The following is a 27,637-nucleotide window of genomic DNA, read 5'->3' as shown; positions in this document are numbered from 1 at the left end:
AAAATCTTTATCTAGACTCTGATGGGATCTCCAAGGACGAACGGCAAACATACTCATGGGAAATGCTAACACAGAGGACAGACTCCACTCACTCCCGGAAGGCACACTACACAAAGCCAGATACCAGATGTGGCAGAGACCAAAGGACAGAGCACAGGGTTAATTGGAAGTGTCATGAAAACACCAGTGTGGGACGTTAAAAAACAACAAAAAAAAATGAACAAAATTAGAACCTCAGCATTATCCAATTCATCAATGGAAATTTGCTGGAAAAGAAAAAAAGGGGAGAAAGAGAAATACGTTAGGAAAGGAAACAGAAGCCAACAACTGTTAGAAACTTTGCAAATGTATCCTTAAGAATGACTGTTTCACCTTAAAGCACTGTTAGACATTGACCATTTTAAAGGGGCTGGATATTGTGGACACTGCCACAGTTCAGAGTGACATTTGCTCTGGAACAAATTTTATTCACATGCCAGGCATCAGTCTTCCAAGTTCCTTAGCCAAGTATTCAGAGAGCTTCATACTCACTTATAAACATGAGGCCTTGAATCAGGAGGAAACAAAGGTCAATCTTCCCAGCAATGTTTTTCACAAGCGGGTAGGGAAGAGCATAATGAAACACTATGGTAGGATTAACTCAAAGAAAATTGCTTCTCTGAACTCATTTTGCAGATTTCACTGAGGGTACACAGCCCAAATCACAGATGAGCTCAATCAGGACCAGGCTAGACCTCAGCAGGTGATACCATCAACATTTCCCAAGCCTGCTATGCTGGCGATGGCTGATGGAGATAGCATTTCCCTTCAGAATGATAAGTGCCGATTCAAGTGACGTTAGTAACACAGGATTTATTAGCACCAAATCCAAGGGAAATAAAAAAAAGCACAAGAGAATGATCACAATTATACTTATTTAAGGAAAGATGGATGATCCTCAAGTGATTTTTATTACGCTTCCTTTAGTATTTAGAACATCTGCAAATTGAAGTGACTGTCAGAAACATTAGTAGTAAGAAATGCTAATTATTCACCTAGAACAAAGAAGCTTTGGTGATTAACAGAGGACTGAGAATTTGTATGAAATGAAACCCTGAATTCCCTGAGGTCATGTACTCTCTAGGACTGAAACAGCTACTACTATTCAGAAGGGAAAATAGAATTTTAAATAAATTCTGAGGTATCCTTTTACATTAATTCCTGGCCTCTGAATTTCTTTCCAAAGCTTTTTGACTACCAACTTAAACCAAAAACAGCTTCATAAAAACTTACAGTAAACTACAGAGTAGCCATACATAAACTATACTCCCTTTTCAGACAGGGCCTAGAGGTCTTGAAGATTTTCTATTAGTTATAGGAAGATTCGGATTACATTTTAGAGATGGGTTAGCTGTTGCAATTTTTTAAAAATATGAACACATTTTAATCTGTAAGTTAAAAGCAAGGTTTAGTGGGTATTTCACATACAAAGTATTTATAAAGTCCTGATGTAATTTTAAAGTTTAGTTCTTTTGAATACACAAGATAGAAAGACACAAGAAGCATCGTACGAAAACATATCTCACCATTGTTTTGGAGACAATTTTAAACATTCGTAATTTATTTTTACCACTCTGAGAAGAAGATGCACTGCTGCTTCTTTGTATTTTGAAGTCCTAATTGTTCAAGATGAAATTTTATTCCTAAGTAGCTGGTATAATATGGACATGGTTTGAGTGTGTCCTCCACGGCTCATGTGTCAGGGGGTTGGAGCTCAGTGGTGTGATGTTGAGGTATGGAACCCAGTGGGAGCCCTTAGGTCACTGGAGGAACTCTTAGAAGTGCCCCTTCTTAGAAGGAATTTAGGTAGTTCCTTGGGACTCTTTAAGTTCATATGAGAGCAGGGTGTTTCTAAGGGCAAGCCCAACCCTGAGTTCCTCTCCAATTTCCTGTCACCTGGAAATGGTGCCATTCACCACTAGGCTTTTAGAGGCCACTAGGCCTCTAAAACTGAGAGCTAAATAAACCTCTTTTCTCTATAAAACAAACTACCTCAGGCATTTCTTTATAGTAACAGAAAAAGCAAACTAACATAGCAATCATGATTCAAATCTTGTGATGATCTTCAACCAGCCCCCTACCTTTCATCACCATCTGTGACAGTTTCTGGAGAGTTACTGCTCAGGGGCAGTGGCCAAGACTTCGAACCACTCACTATGTACTAATCTGACTCCTCATCTGGGATCTAATGAAAGTCACAGGTTTTAGATGGCCCCAATACAATCACCATTTGCAAAGTTACTTGCTATCAGCTGGAGACTGTTTTCAGTTGGGTGAGAAAGCCAAACTGGGCTAAAACCTAGATATTTAAGTCCTGCCACATTTATGGCTCTTTGGGCCACTACCCCCTGACATTTACATAATTGTGTAACATAATGAAAACTCAGATGCTAAAAGTGTAGGTGGATTGTGAAACACTGAAGCATTGTCAATCTGTTTCCTTACGATACAGAGGAAAATAGCTACATCTCTGGAGCTGGGTTGTCTGTCAGAGTTTAAGTTCCTGGCTCCCTTGGTATTAGCTCTGTGATCCCAGGCAAGTTTCCAACCTCTCTGAGCCTATGTCTTCTCCCTTATGTATAAAAATAACTATTAATAATAATGGTATCTCTCTCCGAGGCTGATCTGAGATAAGGTAGGAGATGTGCTTAGTGTAGTAGCTGGCACATAAAAAGAGTTGATAAATGTTATCATCATTAGTAAAGGTATACTCTGGAAAACCAGTGGGTGTAAGTGTAAGTCAGTCTTACAATAATTTTGTTATGTTTTAGATTATTTGGTGGTACAGGTGACAGTTCTCAGTGCTGTCGTTTTAGGTCAAGTAGATCCATATAAGCACACCAATGTTTCTGGACAGAATAAAGTATGATTTAAACTTTCTTTTCTTTTCTTTTTCTATCTGTGACCTTCACTAAGTCCTAAAGTCAAATGAAACAGTACAGATGGGGAAAAGCACCTAAGCCTCATCACCTATAAGGATGGTGGCTTAGGAAAAAAAAAAGACAAGAAAAACATGACCCACATTTCCTGGACACCCCGTGGGGGGAGGCTGGAAAGCATCCTGCAGTGAGATGTGGGAAACGTGGGATCCATTCTTGACCCCACTGTCAAGTCTCCATGACTCCTTGGGCAGTCATTTCAGCTCTCAGCCCGGCCCCCTCCTGTGCAGGGGGAGGCCCAGTAAGTTGATGTCAGAGGCCTCTTCCAGATCCAATTCTATGGTTGAGAAGACTCGACAGAGAGCAGGGGCAGAACAGCCCTGGACATCCCCAGGAAGGCATTAGTCATGGGCAAATTCCTTGTAAGTGGCAACTGACAGGAAAACTGAGATGGGAGGAGGGGAACAGTCACAACACTCACCTGATTTCCCCAGCACCCGTGCCAAGGAACATCTCATTTAATTTATCAACTAAAGCCAACTGGTTTCCTTGAGAAAGTTTAGTTCTTTGGCTCTGAGTTTCTTCCACCCTTGAAAAAGTTGGCCCATCCTGTGTGTTAATGCTTCTTTAGTGTGACAATAAACTATCAAAAATATCTTCCAAATCTTTAATGAAACAAAGCTAATACCAACTACCAGGTTGGGAGAGAAAGAAAGATTTTCCATCCACTTTAACCAAGTTCTGTTGATGCAAATGACTAAGAAGCATTTCTGAGAGTGAAAACATGGGGCCAGAAGCTAGAAGCATGTAGCTGAAGCTACAAGTCTAGGGACTGTAGACTAAACATGGGTTTCTAGAAAGTCTTCCTTGGTTTCACGGCATTTCCCCTCCTTGCATACAGTATTTTTATTTTCATGAAGGGGAATAGCAGCCCAACTAGTCTGAAATAAAAGGTCAGCTTTCTTCCCAGCCTCAGCCTCTCTGCATGGGTGTGACTAATTTCTTCACCACCTCAATAGGGATTTGAGCAAAGGCCCAAGAATATCTTATTTTACTTTATTTTAATTTTTTAGGTGGGACTGACATTTGAACTCAGGGCATTGTGCTTGCAAAGCAGGCACTCTACTGCTTGAGCCACATGCCCAGCACCCAAGCACCTCTTTTAAACCCTGCTAATTTCCTCTTTCATAGGATCTCCATCTATCTGCCCTCAATCTTTCTCTCCTTTTCAACTACTTTCCTCTAACCCTGCTCCTATCCCCAGGGCTGCCATCACCACCTTTTTGTCCTTTTCCTTTTCTTCAGAGCAATGCCTACCCATGTGTCTATGCGCATGCCTGTATGATCAGACCATCCCACCATTTTCACCTGTACTAAGGCTCTTCACTTCAAATATTTATACTTATAAAAATCTCTGCCTCTACAAAATTCCCACTGAGTTATAGAAACCTATTTTCTAATGAGTGAACATACATGCACCATTTATATAATTAAATATTTAGAGTGACATTGAAAAGCCTTGTGATTTGGGGACAGTGGAGGAATGTGTAGTGCAAGAAGGGTTGGATACCTTTCTGTTCCATTTTTGCCTCCAAGGACTCTCACTTGTTAAGTTGCTCTAATTAATGAGAGTTATATATGTTAGAAAGCGAGGTGGCTGCAGACTTTTATACTCATGACCTGGGTGACGCCATCCTGGGAACAATGGCTGTGATTTAATTATCAAGACTGCTTCCCAGAACTGAGAAATGAGTTACTAAGTATTTTGATAGGTCCCTGAGATCAGAAACTGTGGCTAAAAGTGGACAGCAGGACAATTAGCGAACATTATAACGAACATTATTCATTTTCAAATGAAAACTGTTAAAATTGAAACTCATACCCATGATTCCTTGCCCCACATGGGAGCCATGAGGAATGGGCTGTATACATCCTTGCTCACTGCATATACTAAGAAATGTCAAATCTTGGAGACCGTCACTTCGCAATGTCAATCAACGTTGATGTGTTTGTCTGCCTTACTTCCAGTTAGAGGTGGAGGGAGTTTCTTGATGCACTGGTAAGATTGTGCAACATCTCACCAGAAAGAAGCAAGTAAACCCACAGATCTGCTTAGCTGAAAACCAAAATTCAGGAATCCAGACTCTGATACACAAGAAGCATTAACATCTCACTAAGAATTTAAATAAGAAAAATCTTATTGTTGCTTCTCTGATGTTTAGATTACTTGGCCAGCAGACTTTAATAAATGACTAAGCATATCTGACTTTTAAAGAGACAAATGATTTAGCTGCTGTTAGGGACAGCATAAATAGCTTTAAAAAAGTTAAACTCTCAGCCAATAATGCCTGATCTCCAAACACCCTTACCCTTCAGTTTAATAGTAAAGCATGGTTTCACTGTGAAAGTAAAATGCAGTTACCTTTTCTCCGTAGCCTCTATCTTTGGTCATCATTTCCCTGAGGGTCTGTAAGACTTTAATGCAAAGTTTCTCTTCATTTTCCTCTAGCAGTTGTTTAGTATGCTTTATTAACCTGAATGAGAGAAAAACACAGGTTACATTCCTGAAACTATCTTTCAATTAAAAGCCCTCCACAAGCAACTTACTGTAACTAGTCAGTTAAAGGACAAATATGTATTAAGGACTCTCAGGTTGAACACACTCCAGGGCATTCAGTACAGTGAGAGGCAGTCACAAACTGTGTTGCAACAGTGACACCTGCTGGTAAGGAACAGCCAACAGGCTCGCTGGGCTGGAGCCAGCCACATTAAAGAGGGGAGAAAGCAGACAGAGATCCACTCATAAAATATGGCTGTTTATACCCTCAGGATTACTGCTAAAATATGCCAAGAGTGTGTTTAAAAGAAATCTTGTGAGGACGATGACTGAGCAAACACATACTGTCCCCTTGTTTTGAGAGGGATCCAGAAACATAAAAAACATCTAGGCAAACCCCACCCCCAAGCTAGACAAACAACCTTAGGATGAAAGTCAAATGGGGATATCTACTCATGAAACTACTGGTTGCTTTTAGATTATGCCCTATGGCATAAATTAAGAACCTAAAATAATGTAAGGGAAAGACCGGGATCCTGATATTTTTATGTCTGTACCACAGCACATGGTTGAGTGCTGTCAAGATTTGCTGAATGACAAACAAAACACCTGAACAGATATGAAATTACAATGAAAAATTCTCACCAAAAAGAAAAGGTGTCAGTAAGTAGGATTTGATAGACACACTTTACTCTGGGAAGGTCGGAACAGGACTCTAGCACATGACCTTGCAGTCATCAAAGTTAAAAATCAGGACAAGTCTTCTCCAGGAACAAAGGCTTTGTCTGGTTGTCAGGGTTCTGCCCACTGACCACCCCAGAGAGAGTTCACTTACTTGCAAATGAAACCACCACTTTCACATTTCCTTCTGGCATCTGTGTTCTCAGGGAAAAGCAGCTCGGGTCTGTGCAGGACGTCCACGAGCACAGACAACTCCGCCTGGACCAGGGGCCTGAGACGGTCCTCCAGTGCAGAGACAATGTCCTAGAATGGAAGCATGCCTTAGTCAACAGTGCCGGTTTGACGCTGACTACAGCAGGGTCAAGCATTGATTTCTGCCCTGAAATGCGATGCATAGGCAAGGCTGTGTTAGAGTAAATTTAGTGCTGTCCGATTTTAAGCTCAAATTACTAGACGGTGCCCAATGGTTACCTGAAGCATTGCCTCCTAATGCAGAAAACAAAGTACACACAATTCAACACCCCCACCTCCCCTTCTTCTGGCACAGTTTTATGCTACTCAAGGGATCATTCCATGTATTTTAAAATATGATACAAAAATGTTTTTAACAACATGGAAAGGTGCCTACAAGATGAGCTTAAAAATGGTCAAACAACAATATGGATTTTATGGCACTAAAAGACACGTACACTATTAAGACATCACTACAACTGGTTTTCTCTGGGTAGTGCAATTATAGGCGATTCTAATCTTTTATATAGTGATATTTGCCAGTATTGTCTGATTACTTTCAATGAGCATGAATTATTTACATAATAAAGTCATATAAACATGAGAACACAAATGAATGAACATGCTGTATCAACATGCTAAATACATGTACCCTGATAGCATGATGGTCTTCAAATGCAAAACATATAGCTGCAGGAAAGGAAAACAGAGAGAAGTTGAAAGAGCAGCAAAACCAACACAACAAACACCATTTACAGGCAAATGATAGAAAACAGATGAGAAATTATCTTCAAAAGATGCTAAAACCTGCTCTAGGGCTTGCTGACTCAGGACTTAACTAGCAGCATGCTAAGAAGGGGGCAAAACAGCACACTGGATAATACAGGAGGGCTTGGCTAACCAAGGAGATTTGCATGGGAAAAGCCACCTAAGATTCGCCTCAATTGTAGACTCCATTGGGAAAGGATTTAGTTTCTTTTATCCAGAAACTAAAATTAAACCACATGAACATAATTTTGTCTTATGTTTAATAAAATTTGGATAATTGTAATAGCTCAATAATATTTAGGATACATAAAGAATAATTTCTTTGGAGGGGTTCCCAATAAGGAAGAAAATAGACTGTAACATTCCTTAATTCATATGATCTTTATGGAAGTCAAAATGAGGGTCATTGTCACAAAATTCTCTGAGAGTTTTAATCAGTTTCCTCTTTGGGAAAATTGTTCTTTTTCTTCTTTCTCCCTTCCTTCTCTCTTCACCAGTGACTGGTCCTAACTATGGCAAATCTTTGTTTGCCTACAGCATTTGAACAGGGTGGAAGGAATTCTGTATCACATGCATGTATTTCATGATTTCTTGCATCTTTTGCCACATCTCAACTTTACATTGTAATTTATTTGCATTGTTTGGTCAAGTGTCTGAAACTCAGCAACCAGGGAGAGACCAACAGAGACAGCAAAGCGATGGATAGGGAAGATGCTGATGTGATGAGCGGGTGTGTACGTGGGGAGTCACCATGTAAGCGCTCAGTTTTCAAGTGACTATGCCTTTGTATGACAACTTTTGCTGTACAAGGTAATCTCATAAGGACAGGGACTCACACAATGAATAATTACAGAACAAGGATCCTGTAAGCCACCGATCAAGTCTTTATAACACTATTACCTACTGAAGTATTCTATTTCATTTCTTAAGAATATACATAATAAATCTAAGAAGAGCACAAGACATTGGTGTGTTTGACCACAGACAACATATGTAGTTTGGGCAGCAAGAAAATTCTGTGTGCTCACAGTTATGTCTAAAAGCACAGTGGGGTCAGGAAGCTTTCTGTTAGGAGTTAAGTTATATTTTCTTAAGAGTTTGTTCTATCACAGTAAAGTCTGCAATTCTTAACTTGACCCATGAAGCCTCACTAATCTCCCTAGCCCCAAGGGCTCCAGCCACTGAGCTCCCTTTCCTTTGAATGCATCATATTTTTTCTGTACAATGGGCTTCACAATGCTATTTTCAGCCCTTTAGTTTTTGAAATCCTGTTTTTTGTTTTGTTTTGGTAGTACTGGGGTTTCAACTCAGAGCTTCATGCTTCCTAGGCAAGCCCTCTACCACTTGAGCCACACCTCTAGCCCCAAATCCTACAGTTTTCTGACCCTGACTCAAATATTACTTCCTCAGCAAAGTCTTTCTTGGCCCCCTCATCCCTCATCAGCATCTTCCAAGCACTTCCCACTTTTCTGCAGCATCTGACTTGTGTGAATTGTGCATTAATCCCTGTCTCCCTGCCAAAACGTGAGACAACTATAGGAAAGAGAAGATCACTTCTGGCTTTTCTCACCATGTACAGTTCAGTGCCTAGCATGGGCTGATAAATGACCCAGTGAACTCATTTGTCTTCATGTAAGTTATACAGTTGCACACAGACTCAGTTACTTCACCTAATAATAGTAATTGTTAGGTGGCATTATAATAATATATTATATTATATTACTATATAATATATTACTAATATATTATATTATATTACTATTATAATAATATTATATAATAGTCGTGGCATTAGCAATAGACATAATAATAACAATTATAATCGCCCTTAATTGAGTGCTCTCTGTCTGGCAGACACTGTTCTACGTACTTCATGGGTTGTATTTCCCATTGTTAGCCACCACAATATATCCTAGCTTACACATTCTTCTTACATCTCTCCCACTGAACGGTGATCTGAGTGAACCTCTGAGCCTGGCTTGGCCAAAAGACTACAGCAGAACGGATGCTATGTGACTTCAGAAGTTAGGTGATAAAGACAATACAGCTTTCACTCATCTCTTATCTTGGGCTCAGCTGTAAGGATGTGAGGAAGCCCAGGCCACAATGAGTGGCTCCATGCAGATATCAACAGCTCCAACCATGGTCCCAGCTGAAAACCAACATCAACTGCTCAACATGTGAGTGAGCAGGTGTCAAGGTGTCAAGGTGAGTCTGACCACAGCCACCATAGGACTGCAAGCTCAAGAAAGACCCTGAGCAAGTGTGCATGGCAGAACTAAATGTTGGAATTTGATTCCTAAGAGCTAGACAGCTGCAACATCGTATCAATCAACTCTCTTAATGTTCACCTTGACCCCACAATGGAGGGTCTGTTTCACAAGCTTGGAGACTGAATCACAGAAGTTAAGTAACTTTCCCAAGGTTACATTAATGTTAAGCAGCAGAGCCAAGACTTGAACCCAGGTTCTGGTTTGAGACCACAAGAGAGAACAGATCTCACATTGGTACTAAGAAAAAAAATAATAATATAATGTAGCTATACTTAAATAATCTGTTTTCTTTTGGCTCATTCTGATATAAAGCTCTAATCGCCACACTTGTTCATGTGCTGATTCAACCCAGTGTGGAAAAAGTGGAACTTTAGGCTCTTATTCTAAGCTCCTCTTACAATACTTAAATCTCTTCCTAGTAAGAATTGAGGCTCCACTCTTTACAAAGAAAGCTACAAGCTACGTACAACCTTTAAAGACCAAGACTCTGTCAGGAACTTAGGTCCTTCTAAGTAGTTTATACTCCTAGTCCTATGTCCACTCTAATATGCAACTATTCATTCACCACACTGACACTTTCCTGTGGCCAACCGTGGATGTCCCCTGGCTCTGGGAAGCACAGCTGGGTGTGTGGGGACCACCCTCAGTCCAGGTTAAAGTCCACTTCTCTGAGCACCAGGCATTACCTGCAATCTCTCAATGATGTTCCGGTAGTCTCGGGAAGCCGCCAGAACAGAGTCTCTGCGAGCAGCGTTACGGGCCGACAGCCTCCAGTTCATGGCTGTTTTCTGCACAATGTTGTGTGACTTCAGAAAGAGGTTGTTGACTTGGCTGTCCAGGTCCACAGGAATGGCTATGGCCCGGCTCTTGGCTGAACAGAAGACAGATGGCTCATGAGCATACAGCTTTTGTGGGAGATGCCCCAGGGATGGCCTTAACTCCCTGTCACCCACCAGGCCAATTTTGCTGTGCCTATCACAGCCTGGTGCATGGGACTGAGTGTGAAAACAGAGGAACTCAACTTAGATTTAGGGTTTCTCAAGGTGAATTCTGAGGACAGTAGCTCTTTCAGGTAATAAAACTTGGGTAAGTCAGAGTGACAGCTCAACGTTTCCTCAATGAATGGCTTATTAGGGATGCTGATGTGTTGTGTATTCATCAAGACAGGGAACTCATTTGGCCAGTGAGTTGTTTTTCCTAAACATTATCAGGTTTGTTGTTGTATACAACAACCTATGAAATTCTCACTTAAATTGAACCTAATACAAGACAGTATTCACAGTTTTAACGTTCTACAGCATGGCAGGGTGACTATAGGTTATAACAATTTTCATATATTTCAATGTAACTAGAAGACAGGGGTTTGAAGTTCCTACCACAAAGGAAGCTAATTACCCCAATGTGATCCATACAGATTGTATGCATGTATCAAATGACCACTCTGTATCCCAGAAATATGTACAATTCTTGTGTCAAGTAAAATGATTTTGGAAAGATTTGGGAGTATAGCTCAGTGGTAGAGTGCTTGCCTGGCATGCACAAGATCCTGGGTGCAACCCCCAACATAGGAGGGAGGGAGGGAGAGAAAGGAAAGAGGGATGGAGAGAGGCAGGCAAGAAAGAAAAGGTTGGAGAGAAAGGAGAAGTAATTTTTATAACTTCCTTTCAAAGAAGTCTGTGAGAAACAGACCTGGAGGGAACAGAGAACCACTCATTTCAGCAGGAGATGGAGCCATGCACCACTTCTGAGAAAGGGTGTTCCCTGGGATTTGACCAGTGCTTTACAGGAAAGAAAGTTTCCTTATGGTCAAATACATCTGCTGGATTAGACAAATTAGTGTCTTGAGTGAGGGACTTCCCATGTGTACTGTAACTTGCCGAGAACTGCCAAACATTTAACCATGGAATCTTATTTTTCAAAAAGTATCTTACTTTGGGATTCAGTGGTTCTTGCTGTGGGAGAAGTTGTCTTGGCAAAGAAAGAGGTTGAGGAACCAAGAAGAACTTGGTTCTGCATCTGGCTTTGCAATATCCAGTCTATGTAATCTTACAAGAGCTAAAGCAAGTGCTTCGTAAATGGTAGGCAATCTGTTTTCATCACATCACATCCAAACTGACTTGATATCTTACCTACATCAGAAAGCACCCGGATACAGCTCTCCACAGAGGCTTTTTGACTCGGTATTAACCAGTTGCAGTGGTAAACCCTGAACACGCCTTGCAGCAGCTGCACAAAGACAGGTTGGCGAGTCTGCAAGCACAAGAAGTCAAGAGAGGCAGGTGAAAAGAAGACTTTGTATAACATGCAAAACCTGATCAGAAATAGGTACTGCCTTGTATGAAAGATAATGGACCTTGGGGCAAGAGTGGAAGAAGGTGAATGATAAGGGGCAGGATTCCAGAACATGTCTACTATGGTTTGGATGTTGAATGTCTCACATTCTGTCTACTTTTACATCCTGCCCATAATTATTTAGTTATTATCTAGTCCCATTCTAGTCCCTCACTTTATTTTCCTGGTGAAGATTTCGACTACTCGATATTCATCCTGGTCTCTATCACTCTTCTGAGTCTCATCTGCTCACTCAATAATTAGCAGCCAAGTGCTAGCCACAATTCCAGGTACGAAGGACAGGGCAATATAGGAGACAACCATGCTAATACAGCTTAACTTTGCCCTCCTGTAACTTCTGGTCTAGCAAGAAAAACTACAGGTTACCATTTCCACCTGCTATGTGCTGGGATTGTGCTAGATGTTTCCTAACCATTACCTCTAATTCTTACACTAACTTGTGAGGTTGATATTAAGTCCTTGTTGGATAGATAAGAGGTTCTGATGAGGAAATGATGTAGGGTGAAATTGTCTAAGAATGGTGGGGGGAATGGGGATAAAGGAGAATGATGGAGGGGGTAAATTTAAGATATGTTGTAAGTACTTTTGTAAATGTCACAATGTACCTCCGGCACAACAATAATATAATAAAAAGAGAAAAAAAAGCCACTAAATTATACAATTTTATAAAATGAAGTCCAGCATTCTACCCATGTTAACAGAGCTGGTAATGGGCGGAATGGGGATTTGAACCCAACTCTGTCCTACTCTAAAGCCCTCCAAAATTCTATTCTCCCTCCCTGGATTCCACATTTCAGTTGCCTCTTGAACATTCCATTGGCAACTTAAACAAACTACCTCCAAAGCAAAATCCATCATTTTCCTCCCTCACAAATGGGGAGGGAGGAAGGGAAGGAGGGAGAGGGGGAGGAGTGGAGCTAGGGAGATAAGCCGTGCCTTTTAGCAGATATCCATAGGCCACCTTTTTGAAAAATTATACTTTATATTCTAAAGATATGTGGACAACTTGGGTGTTGCTAAAAGCTCAGAACATTTATTTATGTGGACGATTTACTTCTGACAATTCCTGTTTATCAGCTGCAGTGAAAACTGGTCCACAGCAAAGTAGGATAAGAAGGAAAGTGTCGTGGCTATGGTGAAAAATAACACAAAATGCATGTTTAATAGCTTTCCAATTTTCCTGTCTGATGTACTCTGACAAACTGGTTTTGCAACACTGTTTCATGATCTATAGGAAGAGGGCCATTGCCATGGCAATTGTCACTTTATATTACAAGAGAAACAAGCCCAACCAAGCAGCTTTTCCTGGAGGTTCGGTGTCAAAGTTCATAGCAAGGAGTACTTCCAGTAACTCCTGTGCTTGGCATCTAATAAGCTCCTGTTCTCTTACTGCTCAAAAAGTAGCAACAGACATTTTAACGGCAGCACTGTAACTACATTATGATACTCTGGCTTAACTGCTGGCTTTTAGTTATTTCTAAACTAAATAAAAGGTTACCATTAGTCCCTAAGCAAATATACTTTACTAAAAATTTCATAATCAAGTTTTAGAGTCAGACAACACAGGGTGGGAATCATGGTTAATCACATACCATCTGTGAGCATGGCAATTAAACCCTCTGAACTGATTTGACTCAGTTACAAAATAGAGATAATTCCATCTACCTCACAGCCTATGCTAAGCTTTTATGAACTCTTTTACACAATTACTGGAATACAGCACTATCTAATAAATGTAACAATGAGTATCATATTGACCATGAATTGCTCTTCCCTTGTAGAATTCCCATTAACTTCTATTATCTGTTGATAATTTATTCACCGTAGGACCTTCATCAGCCCAAGCCAGTGTCTACCTCTTTCCATGACAAGGACAGTTAATCTCTCCCTTCTGGCCACTGGAGATCAAATCTACTTTTCAACCCGCAGCCTGTACAAATAGGCGTGTGGTTAAGACTGCCACAGTAATTGATGCAGACATAAGTTAGGAAAAGAAGAGTGATATTTTCAAATAAAAATAATCAAAACATTCCCTAGACCGAAGGATTCCAGGCTCTGACACAGTAAATACACTAGAATCACCATGCTAGGCTGCATGGCTGAGCACAACTGCAGGAGGTGCTCCATGTGAATGGTGAAGGTAGAGCTCAGTGCTATAGCCCCCCTTCTCTTGTGGATAAACAAGTTCTGCTGCACCCACACTGTACTACTGATGAACTCTAGGTGCATACTCCCAGTTAAAAGGGACGTTTCCAGATGGGTTTTTTTTTTTTTTTTTTTTGCTGTTGTATTATACTAGCACCTGTTTAAGAAGTTCTTCCTCTCTCCGTGTGATTGGAGGGAGGAATGAGGAATACTGAAGGGAGGGGTTAAAGGATTTTAAGGAGAAAACCAATATTCTTACGTACAGCCAGCCCTCTGTCTCCATAGGTTCTTTATCTACAGACTCAACTAATCACGGATTGAAAATAAATCAAGGATTGAAAACAAACTGGGTCTGTATTTCACACACACACACACACACACACACTTTTTCCTTGTCACTCTTCCCTATATAATACAGTATAACAACAATTTTCATAGCACTAGGTATTGTAAGTAATCTAAAGATGATCCAATGTCTATGGAAGGAGGTGTTAGGTTGTATGCAAGTACTGTCTCACTTTGTATAAGGGACTTAAGCATCCATGGATTTTGTTATCTGGGGCTTCAGGATGTTCTGGAACCATTTCCTACAGATACTGAGGGACACTGCACTTCTGTCCCTACAGGATCCTGTCAAAGCCATCTTCCACCAAGACAAGAGCATCTTTCACCCGTGCTGCAGAGTGGTTCATTTACAGCTGCTCAACCAACCCGCATCAACCTCCCTGCTGATAAGTCTACATGAATTCCCCGCTCCGTGTTGTAATTCTTACCTGCAGAGTCGTACTCTGGTCTGAGAAGGGAGAGCTGAAGAAGGTCGTAACGATACTCATCACAATTTCAGTCACGTACTTCTCCAAAATGGAGTCTGCGTGTTTCCTGTCACTTGTGTTGTTACAGGCCTGGAAGACAAGTGGGTGCCTTAAACATTACACTTAAGCCACTCTACAATGTAAGAGCCCACAATCCTTCCTGCTCATTACCCTTAAAAATGAAAAGTGGGGGCTTACAGGTCAGTATTTATCCCCATAAGAGAAAACTATAGCAAAAAATATATTCCACATAATAGTAAAAGAGAAGCAAAGTCAGCTCAGATATCATGGTGTTGATTCACAAAACACTAAAATTCATAAGGGACTAACAAGGTCATTGATTGTAACTTCCTCCCCGTGTCTAGTAAGTCTAAAAATCACAAAGAACATTAAGATATCATAAACACAGATGTCTCAAACTTCCCCTAAAAGTAAGCTGCCCCCCCTGAGAGAGTCATTTGTCTTCTCTAGGCCGGGTTCTCTAGAGCATGTAATCAAGAAAGTAAGCACATCATGAGCTCCAGCATATCTGATAGGCTCCAGTCCTCCAATATCATTTTATAGAAAATTTACTAGAAAACGCTGTTCAAAACAGCAGGCCATACTTTGGAATGCTACCATTCAGGCTTTGGGGTGAGGTGATACCTTAGATTTCACCTGTACTCTACTTAATTTTGTTATTTAAAATAAGATTAGCCATTTATAGGATTATGAAATACATTCTTATTAACAAATTTATTAGTTCTATAATTTGACACATAAAATTGCTTATGCCAAAAAAATGAAATAAAGGATTAAAAAGCCAAGTTTTGTTAGCAGACTATTATGTTCTAACCTTAATATTGGACTGTTTCAGAATACATTCACAGTAAAAAAAAGTTAATAATTGATTTTATAGCATTTCTGAACAATCAAATGGAGGGATCAGCAAAACAATGGCTGGTGGCCATCTATAAAGTTTTATTGGAACACCCATTTGTTTATGTATTGGCCTGGCTGCTTTTGTGCTATAAGAGCAGAGCTGAGTAGTTTTAATAGAGATTGATGGTCTACAAAGTGGAACTTATTTACTATCTGGTCTTTACAGAAAACTTCACAGAATACTGACTTAAAGAAACAGAGAAGGCCTCCAATTCCAAGCTTCAAACCCTAGACAAATGTGTGTAAAAGACTCAGAGATATCTGAGATTTAAAAGAAGTCTCTATGTCTGCAACACCACCATCTGAGTACTATTACATAGTCCATTAGAAGGAAAGTAAGTTCTTGCAGGTTCTTGTCACATACTAGGAATCATAAAGTGAAGCAGAAAGTACCGTATTCTAGGATTCCATAAAGTAGCTCTATTACTTCTTTTTAATATAATATTCTGATCCAAATTTCAAAACTGGAATATATTTCACAATTATTCTCTGAAGAATCTTCTTACCTACTCCATTTCCCAACTCCACCACCACAAACTCATATTAAATCCATGTTACACTTTGCAGTCTTGTGGCTTTAGAATAAATATTAAGCTCAGTGTAAAAACATGTCAGTGACTTGAGGTCCACCCTGACTCTGGATTGGGAAAGCAATAGACAGGCAACATGCTTTGCAGTATCCCCAGCAGCAGGCTGCAGGAGATAAACGTTTAGGGAGGGGTCTCTAAGCCCAGACATATCATCCAGGGTAAGAAGTCCTCATGAATTTCACTGTGATATCATCTAGGTTATCATTCAAGAATCCATCCATCAGGGTGAAATGAAAACCAGAAACAACCTATCTCTCCTGAAGCTTGATAAAGTCTATCCTTGGCTACGAAAAAAGGCAGGAAAAAATGAGATGTGAGAAAAGATAAGAGCTCAACTACCTCTTTGTGTCAGGAATTAGAGGAGAAATGATGTGACTATTTTCATTAAGTTGTCACAGGGATGCCAGACAGACAGAATGACAGACAGACAGACAGACACACACACACACACACACACACCTACTTTAATTCTGTCTCTTTAGTTCCAGAAAGCCTTACCCTGCAGATGTCCACAAGGAAATTCTCAAACAATTTCCACATGTGATTACTCGTATAGATCTCCTTCATTTCTACCTCAGTATCCACATAGCAGTGATTCAGGAAGTTAATGTATGCAATTTTAACCTGGAAGGCAGAAACAAGCTTTTGTGAAAATCCAACTTGGTATGTGTGGAGCTAATTAGGTGCATCTTCTTCAAAGTGAGAAACACAAATCAAGATGATCATTCCATTTTCCTTCTAGCTTTCATTTCTGGGATCTTTTTTTCCCCCCAAACTTATAATAATTATCGAATTTTAAAAAAGAAATCTTTAGAAAGTATTTTCATGAAATGAAGGTAAAGAATGCTGCAAAAATTCTGACCATAGAAGGACAAGTTTGACTACATTAAAGAATTTCTGCTCATGGATGGTACCATCAAGAGTTAAATGGCAGGCTGGTGGAATAGCACAAGTGGCAGAGCATCTGCCTAGTAAGTGTGAGGCCCTGAGTTCAAATCCCAGTACCAAAGAAAGAAAAAAAGAAAAGAAGTTAGATGGCATAGCTATAAGATATCTGTAATGTATGACCCAAGGTAGGATGCCTAGATCTGTGCATACAAGACACCCAAGAGAAAAAAATAGATAACAAATGTGGTCAAGCATTTTCTTAAAGGAATACTAAATATCTAAAAAGACATGGAAAGAGGCTCAATATCATTTAGTAATCCAGGACACAGAAACTAAAACTACTATAATTAATGACAACGTATATCCACACAGAAACTTCCACATAAATTTTACAACAGCATTTTCACAATAGTCAGTAAGTGAAAACAATCTGAATGTCTGCCAGTTGATAGACAGATAAAATGTGGTGCACTTACATAATGAAATACTACTTGGTGCAGTAACTGCAGCACTGATGTATACTACAACTTGCATGAACTTTTTGAAAAAAGTATGCCAAGTGAAAGAATTCAATCAAAAGGACATGCACTGTAGGTCCCATTTACACTGAGTGTTCAAAAGAGGCACAGGGGATTAGTGGTTACCTAGGACCAGGGGTATGAGAAGGAAATAGTAAGTGACTCCTAATGGGTATGGTGTTTTTCTTTTTGGGGTGATAAAAATGTTCTATAACTGCATTATGATGGTGGCTGCACACCCTGTGACTATATTAAAAGCCACTCTATTGTACAGTCTAAATGAGTGAATTACATGGTATGTAAATGTTTCCATAAAGCTTTACAAAACTAAAGCAAAGCACTCTGAGATACAACCACCAAATTGAAAAAAAAAACAAAAAAAAAAACCCACACACAAAAGAGTTTCAAGGATCTGATAATACCAAGCACTGGCAGGGTTGTGGGGCAATGAGAGCTCTGGAGTGAAAGGGATGGCAAGTGGAACAAGTCTGTCAGGACAACTGAACACCATCAAGGTGACCTGAAAAAGTGCAAGCCCCCTTCCCCCAGCCCAGCACTGCCTCCTCTGAGAGCACGTGTAGGACAGAAGTGGGCAGATGGGTCAGGATGCATGCAGAATCATACTGCAGTGGAACGCTCTAAAGCAAGGCCCGCCAGGATGGATGCATCCTGAGGACACAAAGCTGAGCTACAAAGACAAAATAATACACTGAGGGACAAAACCCAGCAAAACTGAACTGTACCGTGTAGGGATACATACTCAAAAGCAACTTCATGATCACAGAAAAGTCAGCTCATGGCACCTTGAGGAAGGAGTCCTCTGCGGAAAGGAGAGGACAGGAAAAGGGCATGGAGAAGGTTTCTGCTGTATTCCTTGACCTGGGTGGTGGTCACTAAGTTGGCCTCTCCATAATCATTCTTGTACTATGTAATTAAGATGTACGTACTTTTCTGTACTTCTGTTGTACTGCAAGTAAAAAGGGATAAAACCCCAGCTAATCCTGTTAAGATACTATGCGTCCCTCATTGCTAATACTAGCTATGCTATTTATAATGCTCTATTCTTCCCTTATGTCAAAGGAGAAATGTAAATTAAAACTGATGAAAAGCAATTTCTGTCTATCAGATATATGAGAATATAAAAGTTTGGTAACATACTGTATGGGCAAAGATGTAAGAAAAATGCAATCTCACTTTTTCTTCTTATAATTATTAACTATTATTATCTTATATTACAAATTGATTCAACACTCTGAAGATAGTTATGGTATATCTGCATGATGGACTTTTATACAACTGTGAAAAAAGACCCTGGAATCTCCGATTCCTTTCCATATCAGTTGAAGTTAAAGTTGTTAAGGTTCAGAATAGTCTACCTAGAATGTCACCTTTTGTATCAAAAAAAAAGGGGTGGAGAAATAAATTATGTATATACATATATAAAATACATATATACATGCAAAATAATGGAATTATATATGAGAACATAATAAATTATTTTCTAGGTGGATACAGGGAATAGACTACAAGAATTTTCATGGTTTATCCCTGTATAGTCTGAAATATCTGAACTTTTCAAAATGTATTACTTGGCAAAAAATCTAAAAACAATACTGTATGTTTGATATATACTATATATGCTATAAAATGATTCATCTTTTAGTTTAAAATATATGCTGACTATATATTTTTAAATACACAAATAAAATTATGTATGGTCCATTTTTTGTTACCAGTATATGCAAACAGGGAAAAAGAAAACCTGGAAGGATTAACTTTAAAATTTAACAGGTACTCCTTACAGGTAGTAGAATTATAAATTATTTTATTTTCTTACTGATTACCTACAGTTCTAAATTTCTTGTAATGGTCACTCATTATTTTGGTAATAAGAGTTTTTGTTTAAAGAATTAACTTACAAAGTGTGATATGACCTATATCTCAACTCACTCAACCTTATTTCTAAGAAATCCATTCAGGGCACATCCTCTTTGCTCAACTGGTTGAATTTGTGCCACAGAGCTGAATCTTCTTTCCCACTTTTCTTCAGAAAGCAGAAAGAAAGACTAACTTCCCCCAGGCTCCTTTCACACAAACAGATGCTTATGAAAATGCTGTTCCAGTGAAGTGAAATTCCTCTGCAATATGAGCCACAGGTCTCAAAACCCTGAGGGCTCATCTGATCAACCATCATATCTCCCACCAAGCTACAGCCCAGTGGCAGACAAGACAGACGAGAAGGGCATACCCAGTGCCAAGCTGGCTCACCTCAGGGATGCAGTCCTCATGAGTGACGACACGGACGATGTCATCCAGCGGGAGCAGGGAGTTGCACTTGATCTCTGTGTAGACGTTCTTGCCCTCAGTGCACACAGCCAAGAGCTCCACTAGGTGGATGTGGTACATTAGAGGGCTGTTCTCGTCCATCCGGTCCCGCTCTGACCGCATCATCTGGATGAGAGTCTGGAAAGAGGCTCTGTCATTGTAGAACACGAGGACGTCCTCTCCTGAATTGACCAGCTACACAAAGAACAAAAAAATAGGGCCTCTTTGTATCAAAAGAATTGACCAGCTACACAAAGAACAAAAAAATAGGGCCTCTTTGCAGGGGTAGGGTAGCCTTATAAAATTCCATTTGCAGAGAAAGGTGTTCTGTTGGCTTTTATCTTCCCAAATCAGTCTTACCAATATTACTAAACTCATCCAGATTTCATTCATTAATATAACTAACCAATTAAAAATCTTTAGGAGCATCATTTTAACCTATAGATACAAAATACTTTAGTGGTCCTAAAAATCTATTGAGGAAGATAAAGTTTACATACTAAGCACGTATGCATCAAGTAAAAATATAGATTGCAACCCTGCATTTGTATTTCCAAATCAAAAAACAAGTCTATGATATTTCTATTTTAATGTTTCCATTTCCATTCTTGTTATGTGTTACAAAGCATCCCTTTTCAAGTCTCATCCAATGTCTTATAACTTCAATTGCAAATTATCCTCTTCTCATTAAGACATGTTTCCTTTCAACGCTCATCAAAAAGTCAAGACCTTTCTACTCCTAATTTATTCCCTAGGATACAGGTTCTAATAAGTCTCTTTCAGAATACATCAATTTCAGCACTACACAAAACACAAAAGATCAATTAAAGGCTAGCACAGAAATTAATATAAATATAATCAAAATGATTTACTTATTAATTTTCATGAGCTCTATGTGACAGATACCAAGACAAACATTTCGATGGATTCTCCAACCTCACTGTTTCCTAGTTTCTTCATAAATAAAAATATGGACAAACACAACACCTGACTTGGAGTGCTGCCATGTAGAGTAGGTAAATTATTATGTATAAATTGCTTAGAAAAGTATTCGAGTATCATAGACTTCCAGTAAATATCAACTATTATTGTTCTCATCTCATTTAATATACATTAATTCTGCTGTATATTCATTTACAGAAATGCTCTCTGAGGGTTTGTGACATCGAGTAACGTGACCCAAGTCACACAGTCAACATTAGTATCCTGGTGGGAACCAACTTGTAACTAACTACACTCCCCTGCTTCCATTGGAACCACACAGGTAGGAGATATAATAAATCCAAGCACAGAGTGAGCTTACTTCATATTTCAGTTTTTAAAAGGCAGAACAATTAAATATGTGTGGAAGCCACAGTCCTGTGTTCGGCAGGGACAACATCCACAAGGGGTTGACTTCCCACAAAGAACAAATAAAAATTGGCCTTGATTTCGCAGACCAGTTGCTCCTTGTGAATCAGCAAGTGAAAAATTACAAGCTAATTGAGTTGATGAGTAATTAAAGAAAAAGTCACAATCCACAAGAAAGGAAGCTGTTCTAGCTGCGTGAGTCCTAACCTAAGTACATTCAATCTACATTCATTGTAACTTGGTGGACTATTCTGCGTCCCTGTCCCACCCAAAAGAATCCAGGGCAAGCTTCCTTGTAAGTCATAGATTTATTGCTATGAGAAATCAGATCAGACTCTTGTCTAAGACCACAAACATGAAACTGTGCATATACACACACACAATTACATTCTGCCCTTCCAGATGGCTCCTGAAGAGGGTGCTAGTTCATACAGGTAAGATTAAGCAATTCTTAGATTTCTATACCACCAGATGGAAGTATATAGAAATATATAACTGTTACCTCAGCCATGACCATGTCTTGGCACTTTTTAATAAACTTCCCTTCTGCCTTGACAATCGTCTGCAAGAACTTGATATACTGGACATTTCGACCGTGAGTCTCTATGCAGTGAACAAAATGCTGGACCACTCTCTCGTTGATCTCACTGCAAAGCTGGAAGTTGTTCATGAAGATGTGCTGCATAGTTACTGCCTCCAGGATCTGGCACAGGGCAAGGGCACAGGGAAACGGTCAAAAGGAGGGCGGCTAGAGCAGATTACAGACACAGAGAGAACGAACAGACCAGTAAAAACACACAGGTGTCACTTTTGTACTACCTTCTTTTTAGATTTTTTTGGCTGTACTGGGATTTGAACTCAGGGCCTCACACTTGCTAGGCAGGTGTCCACCACTTGAGTCATGCTCCAGCCCTCTACCTTTTTTTCCTAAGCAAGCCTTTTTTTTACTGTGTGTGATATACAATACACACCAGTAAAATAAACACCATTCAGATAAACGGATGACAAAGGGAACATCAGCACCCAGATCAAGAGACAGAGCAGGCCTCCTCCATATCCCATTACACAATTTCACTACTCTCCCCATTACCATCACTGCAGACAGGTTAGCTTTGCCTGCCCTTGAATCTCATGCACTCCCTGTAACACATACGTTGTGCTGCATGAATACGAAACAACGTATTCTCCATCCCATTGCTGATGGGCATTGGGGGAGTACCCAGGTTTAACACACAGGGACACTATTCCTTTTACACATTATCAACAGTCCTGCTCTGAACATTTGTGTCCAGGTCTTCTGATAAATATAATACACACATTTCTGTTGGGTTTATACCCAAGAGCAGAACTGGTGGGTCACTAAGTATAAATATGTTTGGTTTTAGAAGATATTATCCAACAGCTTTTGAAATATGGTAACAGTTTACATTCTGTACTACAGCTACTATTTCACGTCCTTGCTGATACTTACTACTGTCAGACTTTTTAGTTTTCGTTCTATTTTATTGTGCATATCTAAGTCAATTTGCATTTTTCTGATGACTGCTCATGTTGAGCACCTGTCACATCTGCTGGTCATTTGAATATTCTCTACTAGGGAGTGTCCATTTTCATAGCTGGTTTGTCTTTTGGCTTATGGGCTTTTTTTTTTAATCTGTTGTGTATGTTATAGATCTGAATTCTTATTGGACGACTTGCCTTTGGATGCTTTGAATGGTGACATCTGATGACCAAGAGTAAATTTTAACAAAATCCATTTAATGAATATTTCCCTTTAGAATTAGTGATGTTTGATTCTGTGTAAGAAAACCTTCCTTACTACACAGTCATGAAAATATTCTCATGTTACCTTTCAGGAAGCTTAATTTTTCACTCTACTCAGAGTTATTGAGAGCTTTGAGCTTTATTTTTGGTACAAGATAGGCTCTTCAATCTTTTTCTTTTGTCTTTCATTTTTCTTAACATGACAAAGAGGTTACAATACCCTATCCTCCAGCACTACTACTGAGTGCTGTATGGGTACACACTTACAAACATGTACTCTGAAGTTTTATTCACAAAACAAAAAGTTAGACACTGACCAATTACCCATTAATATGAGAATGGTTTTGAAAATGTTACAGCCATGTTTTATGGAAGGCCATTTAGCCATCAAAAAGAGTAAGAAGGGCTGGAAGCATGGCTCAAGCAGTAGAGAACCTGCCTCAAAAGCTTGAAGCCCTGAATTCAAACCCCAGTACTGGAAAAAAAAAAAAAAAAGCAACTTCAGGAACGGTGAGAAAAATATCTATATCTCTGATTTCCAAAGGCAGCCACAATTTGCTAAATGAAAAAATGCAAAATGCAAGACAGTGTATACAGTGTGGCACTATTTTTTCAAATGTATAATACATATTTAACATAAGTAGAAATATATATTTAACAAACTCAAATGTAATGTAACTATGTTTTATAACTTTAATTACGTGGATATATTGCATATTTGGCTAAGTAGTCAGAGCAGACATTTCTGTATTACTAAGTTTGACATAATAGGGATGTATTAAAAAAAAATAGAAGTCTATCTTTACTTTGCCCATACCACTCTCCTCCTTTCTACACCCAATCCCCACCTTATCCTCAAAATATAGGCAGTATTTATGTCCTCCGGACAGTTGGTCAAAATGTTCCCCTTTGGAATGAATGCTGCATGATAATAAGGTCCAGAAGCACAACAGCAAAAGAACAAGCTGTTCCCTGCTCTCCTCCCACTGCAGGTTTACAAACAGGCCTCAAGTCTTACCCCTGGGTTGAGAAACAGGTTTATGTGTTTATGTAGCAAAGCTTGATTCTGCTGGTTGCCTGCACAAAAATTCTGCAAAAACTCATGAGCCAGCCTCATTATTTCTTGCATCTTGGTATCTTCAGCCTGTATGGGAAGACAGATGAAAAGCACTGGTCACTAGGCCAGGACACCAGCTCCTCTCCACCCCATCAACTCCTACCATGGGAAGGTTTCGGGGTGGAGGGGGAGGTGTGTGCCAAGGCGCTGTGTGTAAACCCTGAGGGCTGCACTATCTACCTGGAGAGGACCACAGTAACTTACTGATGCCTCACCAATTAAAACAAATTCTCTATCCCTAGCCTCAGGCACAAACAAGAAGATTTTATTCAGGAAGAAGGCAACAGAGTGAAAGCTTCTGGGATTCCTCTGTCTAGCAATAGTTGAAACTTCTGAAGTTCCTCCCTGGTGGCGAGTCATTCTGTCATTCTGTCCCCAGCTGTCAGGTTCACCTCTTAAAAGTTTCCCAACCAACTGACTGGCACATTAACATCAGCAACAGGTAGTGGGGAGGCAGAAATGCCCTGAGATTATAAATCAGAGCAAGTGCACCTGCAAAAACTCCTTTCCTGGTCACTCAGGCACACCCTTAAACCTAAGATTTAGCTTTCCCATCTGCAAAATGGGGACACTGCCCGCCTCAGGCATTCCACATGACTGGTTATGTGATTCTCCACAGACAAAACTAAGTGACCTTCATTTTGTGTGTTAAAATGATTTCGTCTATTAAAAATTTTCATCAAGACAATGATATTAAACCTATCATCATTTTGCCCAATGGTAAATATGTACACATATAAGAAAGCAGAAACAGAATGAGAATCCCCAGAATGAAAATCATTCTTCATTCTTATAGCCCACAGCAGTCCTCCTGAGACACTGCATATCCGCCCTCATCCAGAGGCAGGAAAGTATGGAGGTGAGAACCCTTACCCCACATGGTAACTTAGCTGTGTGCCCTAGAGTAAGTCACTTAACCTCTCATTTCCTCAACTGTAACATGGAAAGAATAGAAGTGCATATTTCACGTGGTTGTTATAAAGAATAAATGATAAAAATCATGTGGGGTGCTTAGACAGTGATTACTCAGTAAATGTTAGCTATTGGTTCTGGTCTAGACTGAGATCAGCAAACTTCTTAAAGGGCAAGACAGTAAATATTTTAGGCTTAGTGGGTTAAGAATCAAAACCAAATACATTATGCAGGTACTCATATAACCATTTCAAAACCTAACAGCCATTCTGAGTTGATATGCTGGACAAAATTAAGCGGTGGGCTGGATTTGTCCTATATTTATAGTTTGCAAATCTCTGGCCTAAAAAAAAAAAAAAACCCTGTGAGAATTCCTGTCAGGAATAGTGACAGAATGAATTTGAGCAACCAACTTTGACAATCACTCAAAAGCAAAGTATTACATATGTCTCTTATTAATGGGGGTGGTGATGGCTAATGCTCAAGCTATAAAAAAATCAGAAAGCTCAGGACAGACAGACGCTGCTGGTTGACAGAAATAACCTTAAATGGTCCAGCACTTCCATTTCTTCTACTAAAAAAGGAATGTCCTGGTACTCAGGAGAGCACTTTGGAATTTGAAGTGGATTTTTATAAGGCAAGCAAGCTTGGGAGACATCACATCAGAAGGTGTTACTCGGTGGTGGGTTTCCTCCTTTGTTCTCATACACTGGGATGTCTGTGCCCATCCTAAAGTAAGCAAACATACCTACACACACAATGTTCTGTCCTCGAGTCCCCAATTCCAACCCAACCTGGTTGCACATACATTAACACTGCTCATTAGGAAACTGATGGGAGAACAAGACCAAGTTAGAGTCAGCAAACTATCTCCTCACACTCTTCACACACAGGGAGGCAGATCAAGCTGTTGGTTCTAGTCCAAAGGCAGCCAAAGTTTGGGTGACACACACACTAATTTCAAGTTAGCTACATGCCTGACCTACTAGAGGAATTAAGCTTGTGCCTTTCCCTGTGGGTGTGAAAGACCTGGTTCACCTGTTTCACATGTGTCCCATGACTGAGGAAGAAGTCTCCTTGCAAGGAACTTCTGGAATGTAAGACAGTAGGTCCAAACTCCACAGAGGACCAGAGACAGCCCTACTGCATGCAGCTGTGTCACCCTGAACCTCCCCAGCCATGATTTTCTCACCTAAAGAGAGGACAATGTCACCACCACCGTCTCATCAGTATGTCTGCAGAGTGACATGAGCTAAGGTGCAGTACCATGCTGAGGAGCCCGCAAGCACTCAGCAGTGAGCCTTCAGAAGATGCTTCCACAGCAAGTCCGCCTTTCTGACCATCCCTGGGAACTCAACACATGTGTCTAAGAACTTAGACTCCAAACCTGTGTCAGCCTCAGTCTCCTCATCTGTCAAGTGCATACAGCATGAAGCTTCACTGGGTTTTTCAGGCTTGAGTGAATGTTTTCACAAGGGCTTTGGCAGTCTACACAGATGCCCAAGTAGTTAGGGTCCTGATCCCCTAAATCAAAATTCCACCAACTACAAACACCAATGTGAAATACAGAAGACAAAGTACGACATATGGCAACTGAAAAGGAGACCTTGATCCAAGTTCACCTGATGGGTCCAAATATACACCCAGATGTCAGCACACTAGTGAAGACCACAAAACTGGTCAGCCCCATGGTCCCATATGTATTTAATAACATGAAGTGCTTACATTACTCCAGGAATGTTGCAAATGAAATTACAGAGCACCAGCCATATACAGGTATAGCTCTGACCTCTGATGCAGACCTAGCTGTCTCTATCCCAAGTAGCTGTGGAAGTGAGACAGAATAAATGGAGTCTTCTTTATTTCTAGAATCTTAAAATTGCACTGGGGCTGGGGTGGGGATATGTCTGTTTCACATAAATTACCTAAAATTTCTTTATGGTCACAACAATCTCATCAGTTCCATGCCTTCACCCACAGTATCTAGACACGAAAGGTTCAGGAAAATCGAGGGACCTGGCCCACCCTCAGGTGCAGCGGCCATGGTGAGGGTCCTACCCACCTTCTCATAGGGGATCTGCAGCAGCTCCAGCACCACGGCATGTGCACCCATGTTCCTCAGCAGTCGCTGCTGCTGCTTCCTGCTCTTCCTCACAGAGGCACTCTCTTGGACACAGAGTTTGCTAAGTCGAATCAAAATCTAGGAGAAAGAAATCAACCTCAGAAAAACAGGGACTATACAGTTGGAAAAAGATTACAGGGTAGGGATCACTATACATTAAAAATCTGTCATAAGGAAATTCCTCCAATATATAGTTATCCCTGTTGGTTGCACTAAATCTAGCCCATGCAAGACTAAGATTATGTCTTGAAGCATAAGCAATAAGGTAGTGACTTCAACAGCAAGTGTGGCAAGTTCACAGACCACTTAAAATGTTATGACCTGGCATCAACTGCCCAGTCCTGGAGACAGCTTTGCTCTGGGGTAAAAACCACAAAGCTACTAATCACCCAA

The 27,637-nt window shown here is 40.1% G+C and overlaps 1 protein-coding gene across 1 annotated transcript in view; it reads right to left on the bottom strand.

Moving 5' to 3' along the window:
- The window catches only part of Itpr1 (inositol 1,4,5-trisphosphate receptor type 1), a 318,227-nt gene that overhangs the window by 118,761 nt on the left and 171,829 nt on the right, over positions 1-27,637 (bottom strand). Inside the window, exons 30-40 of the mRNA XM_020184001.2 lie at positions 27,185-27,322; positions 24,112-24,237; positions 21,832-22,032; positions 19,923-20,174; positions 16,747-16,872; positions 14,699-14,827; positions 11,558-11,678; positions 10,115-10,299; positions 6,311-6,459; positions 5,341-5,452; positions 234-266 (exon numbers count right to left, since the gene is read on the bottom strand). Coding sequence (XP_020039590.1) covers positions 234-266; positions 5,341-5,452; positions 6,311-6,459; positions 10,115-10,299; positions 11,558-11,678; positions 14,699-14,827; positions 16,747-16,872; positions 19,923-20,174; positions 21,832-22,032; positions 24,112-24,237; positions 27,185-27,322 — 1,572 coding nt within the window. The remainder of the gene's footprint in view (positions 1-233; positions 267-5,340; positions 5,453-6,310; positions 6,460-10,114; positions 10,300-11,557; positions 11,679-14,698; positions 14,828-16,746; positions 16,873-19,922; positions 20,175-21,831; positions 22,033-24,111; positions 24,238-27,184; positions 27,323-27,637) is intronic.

This window comes from Castor canadensis, chromosome 10, assembly GCF_047511655.1.
Source record: "Castor canadensis chromosome 10, mCasCan1.hap1v2, whole genome shotgun sequence".
Taxonomy (NCBI): domain Eukaryota; kingdom Metazoa; phylum Chordata; class Mammalia; order Rodentia; family Castoridae; genus Castor; species Castor canadensis.
This window is presented reverse-complemented; position numbering and strand designations above follow the sequence as displayed.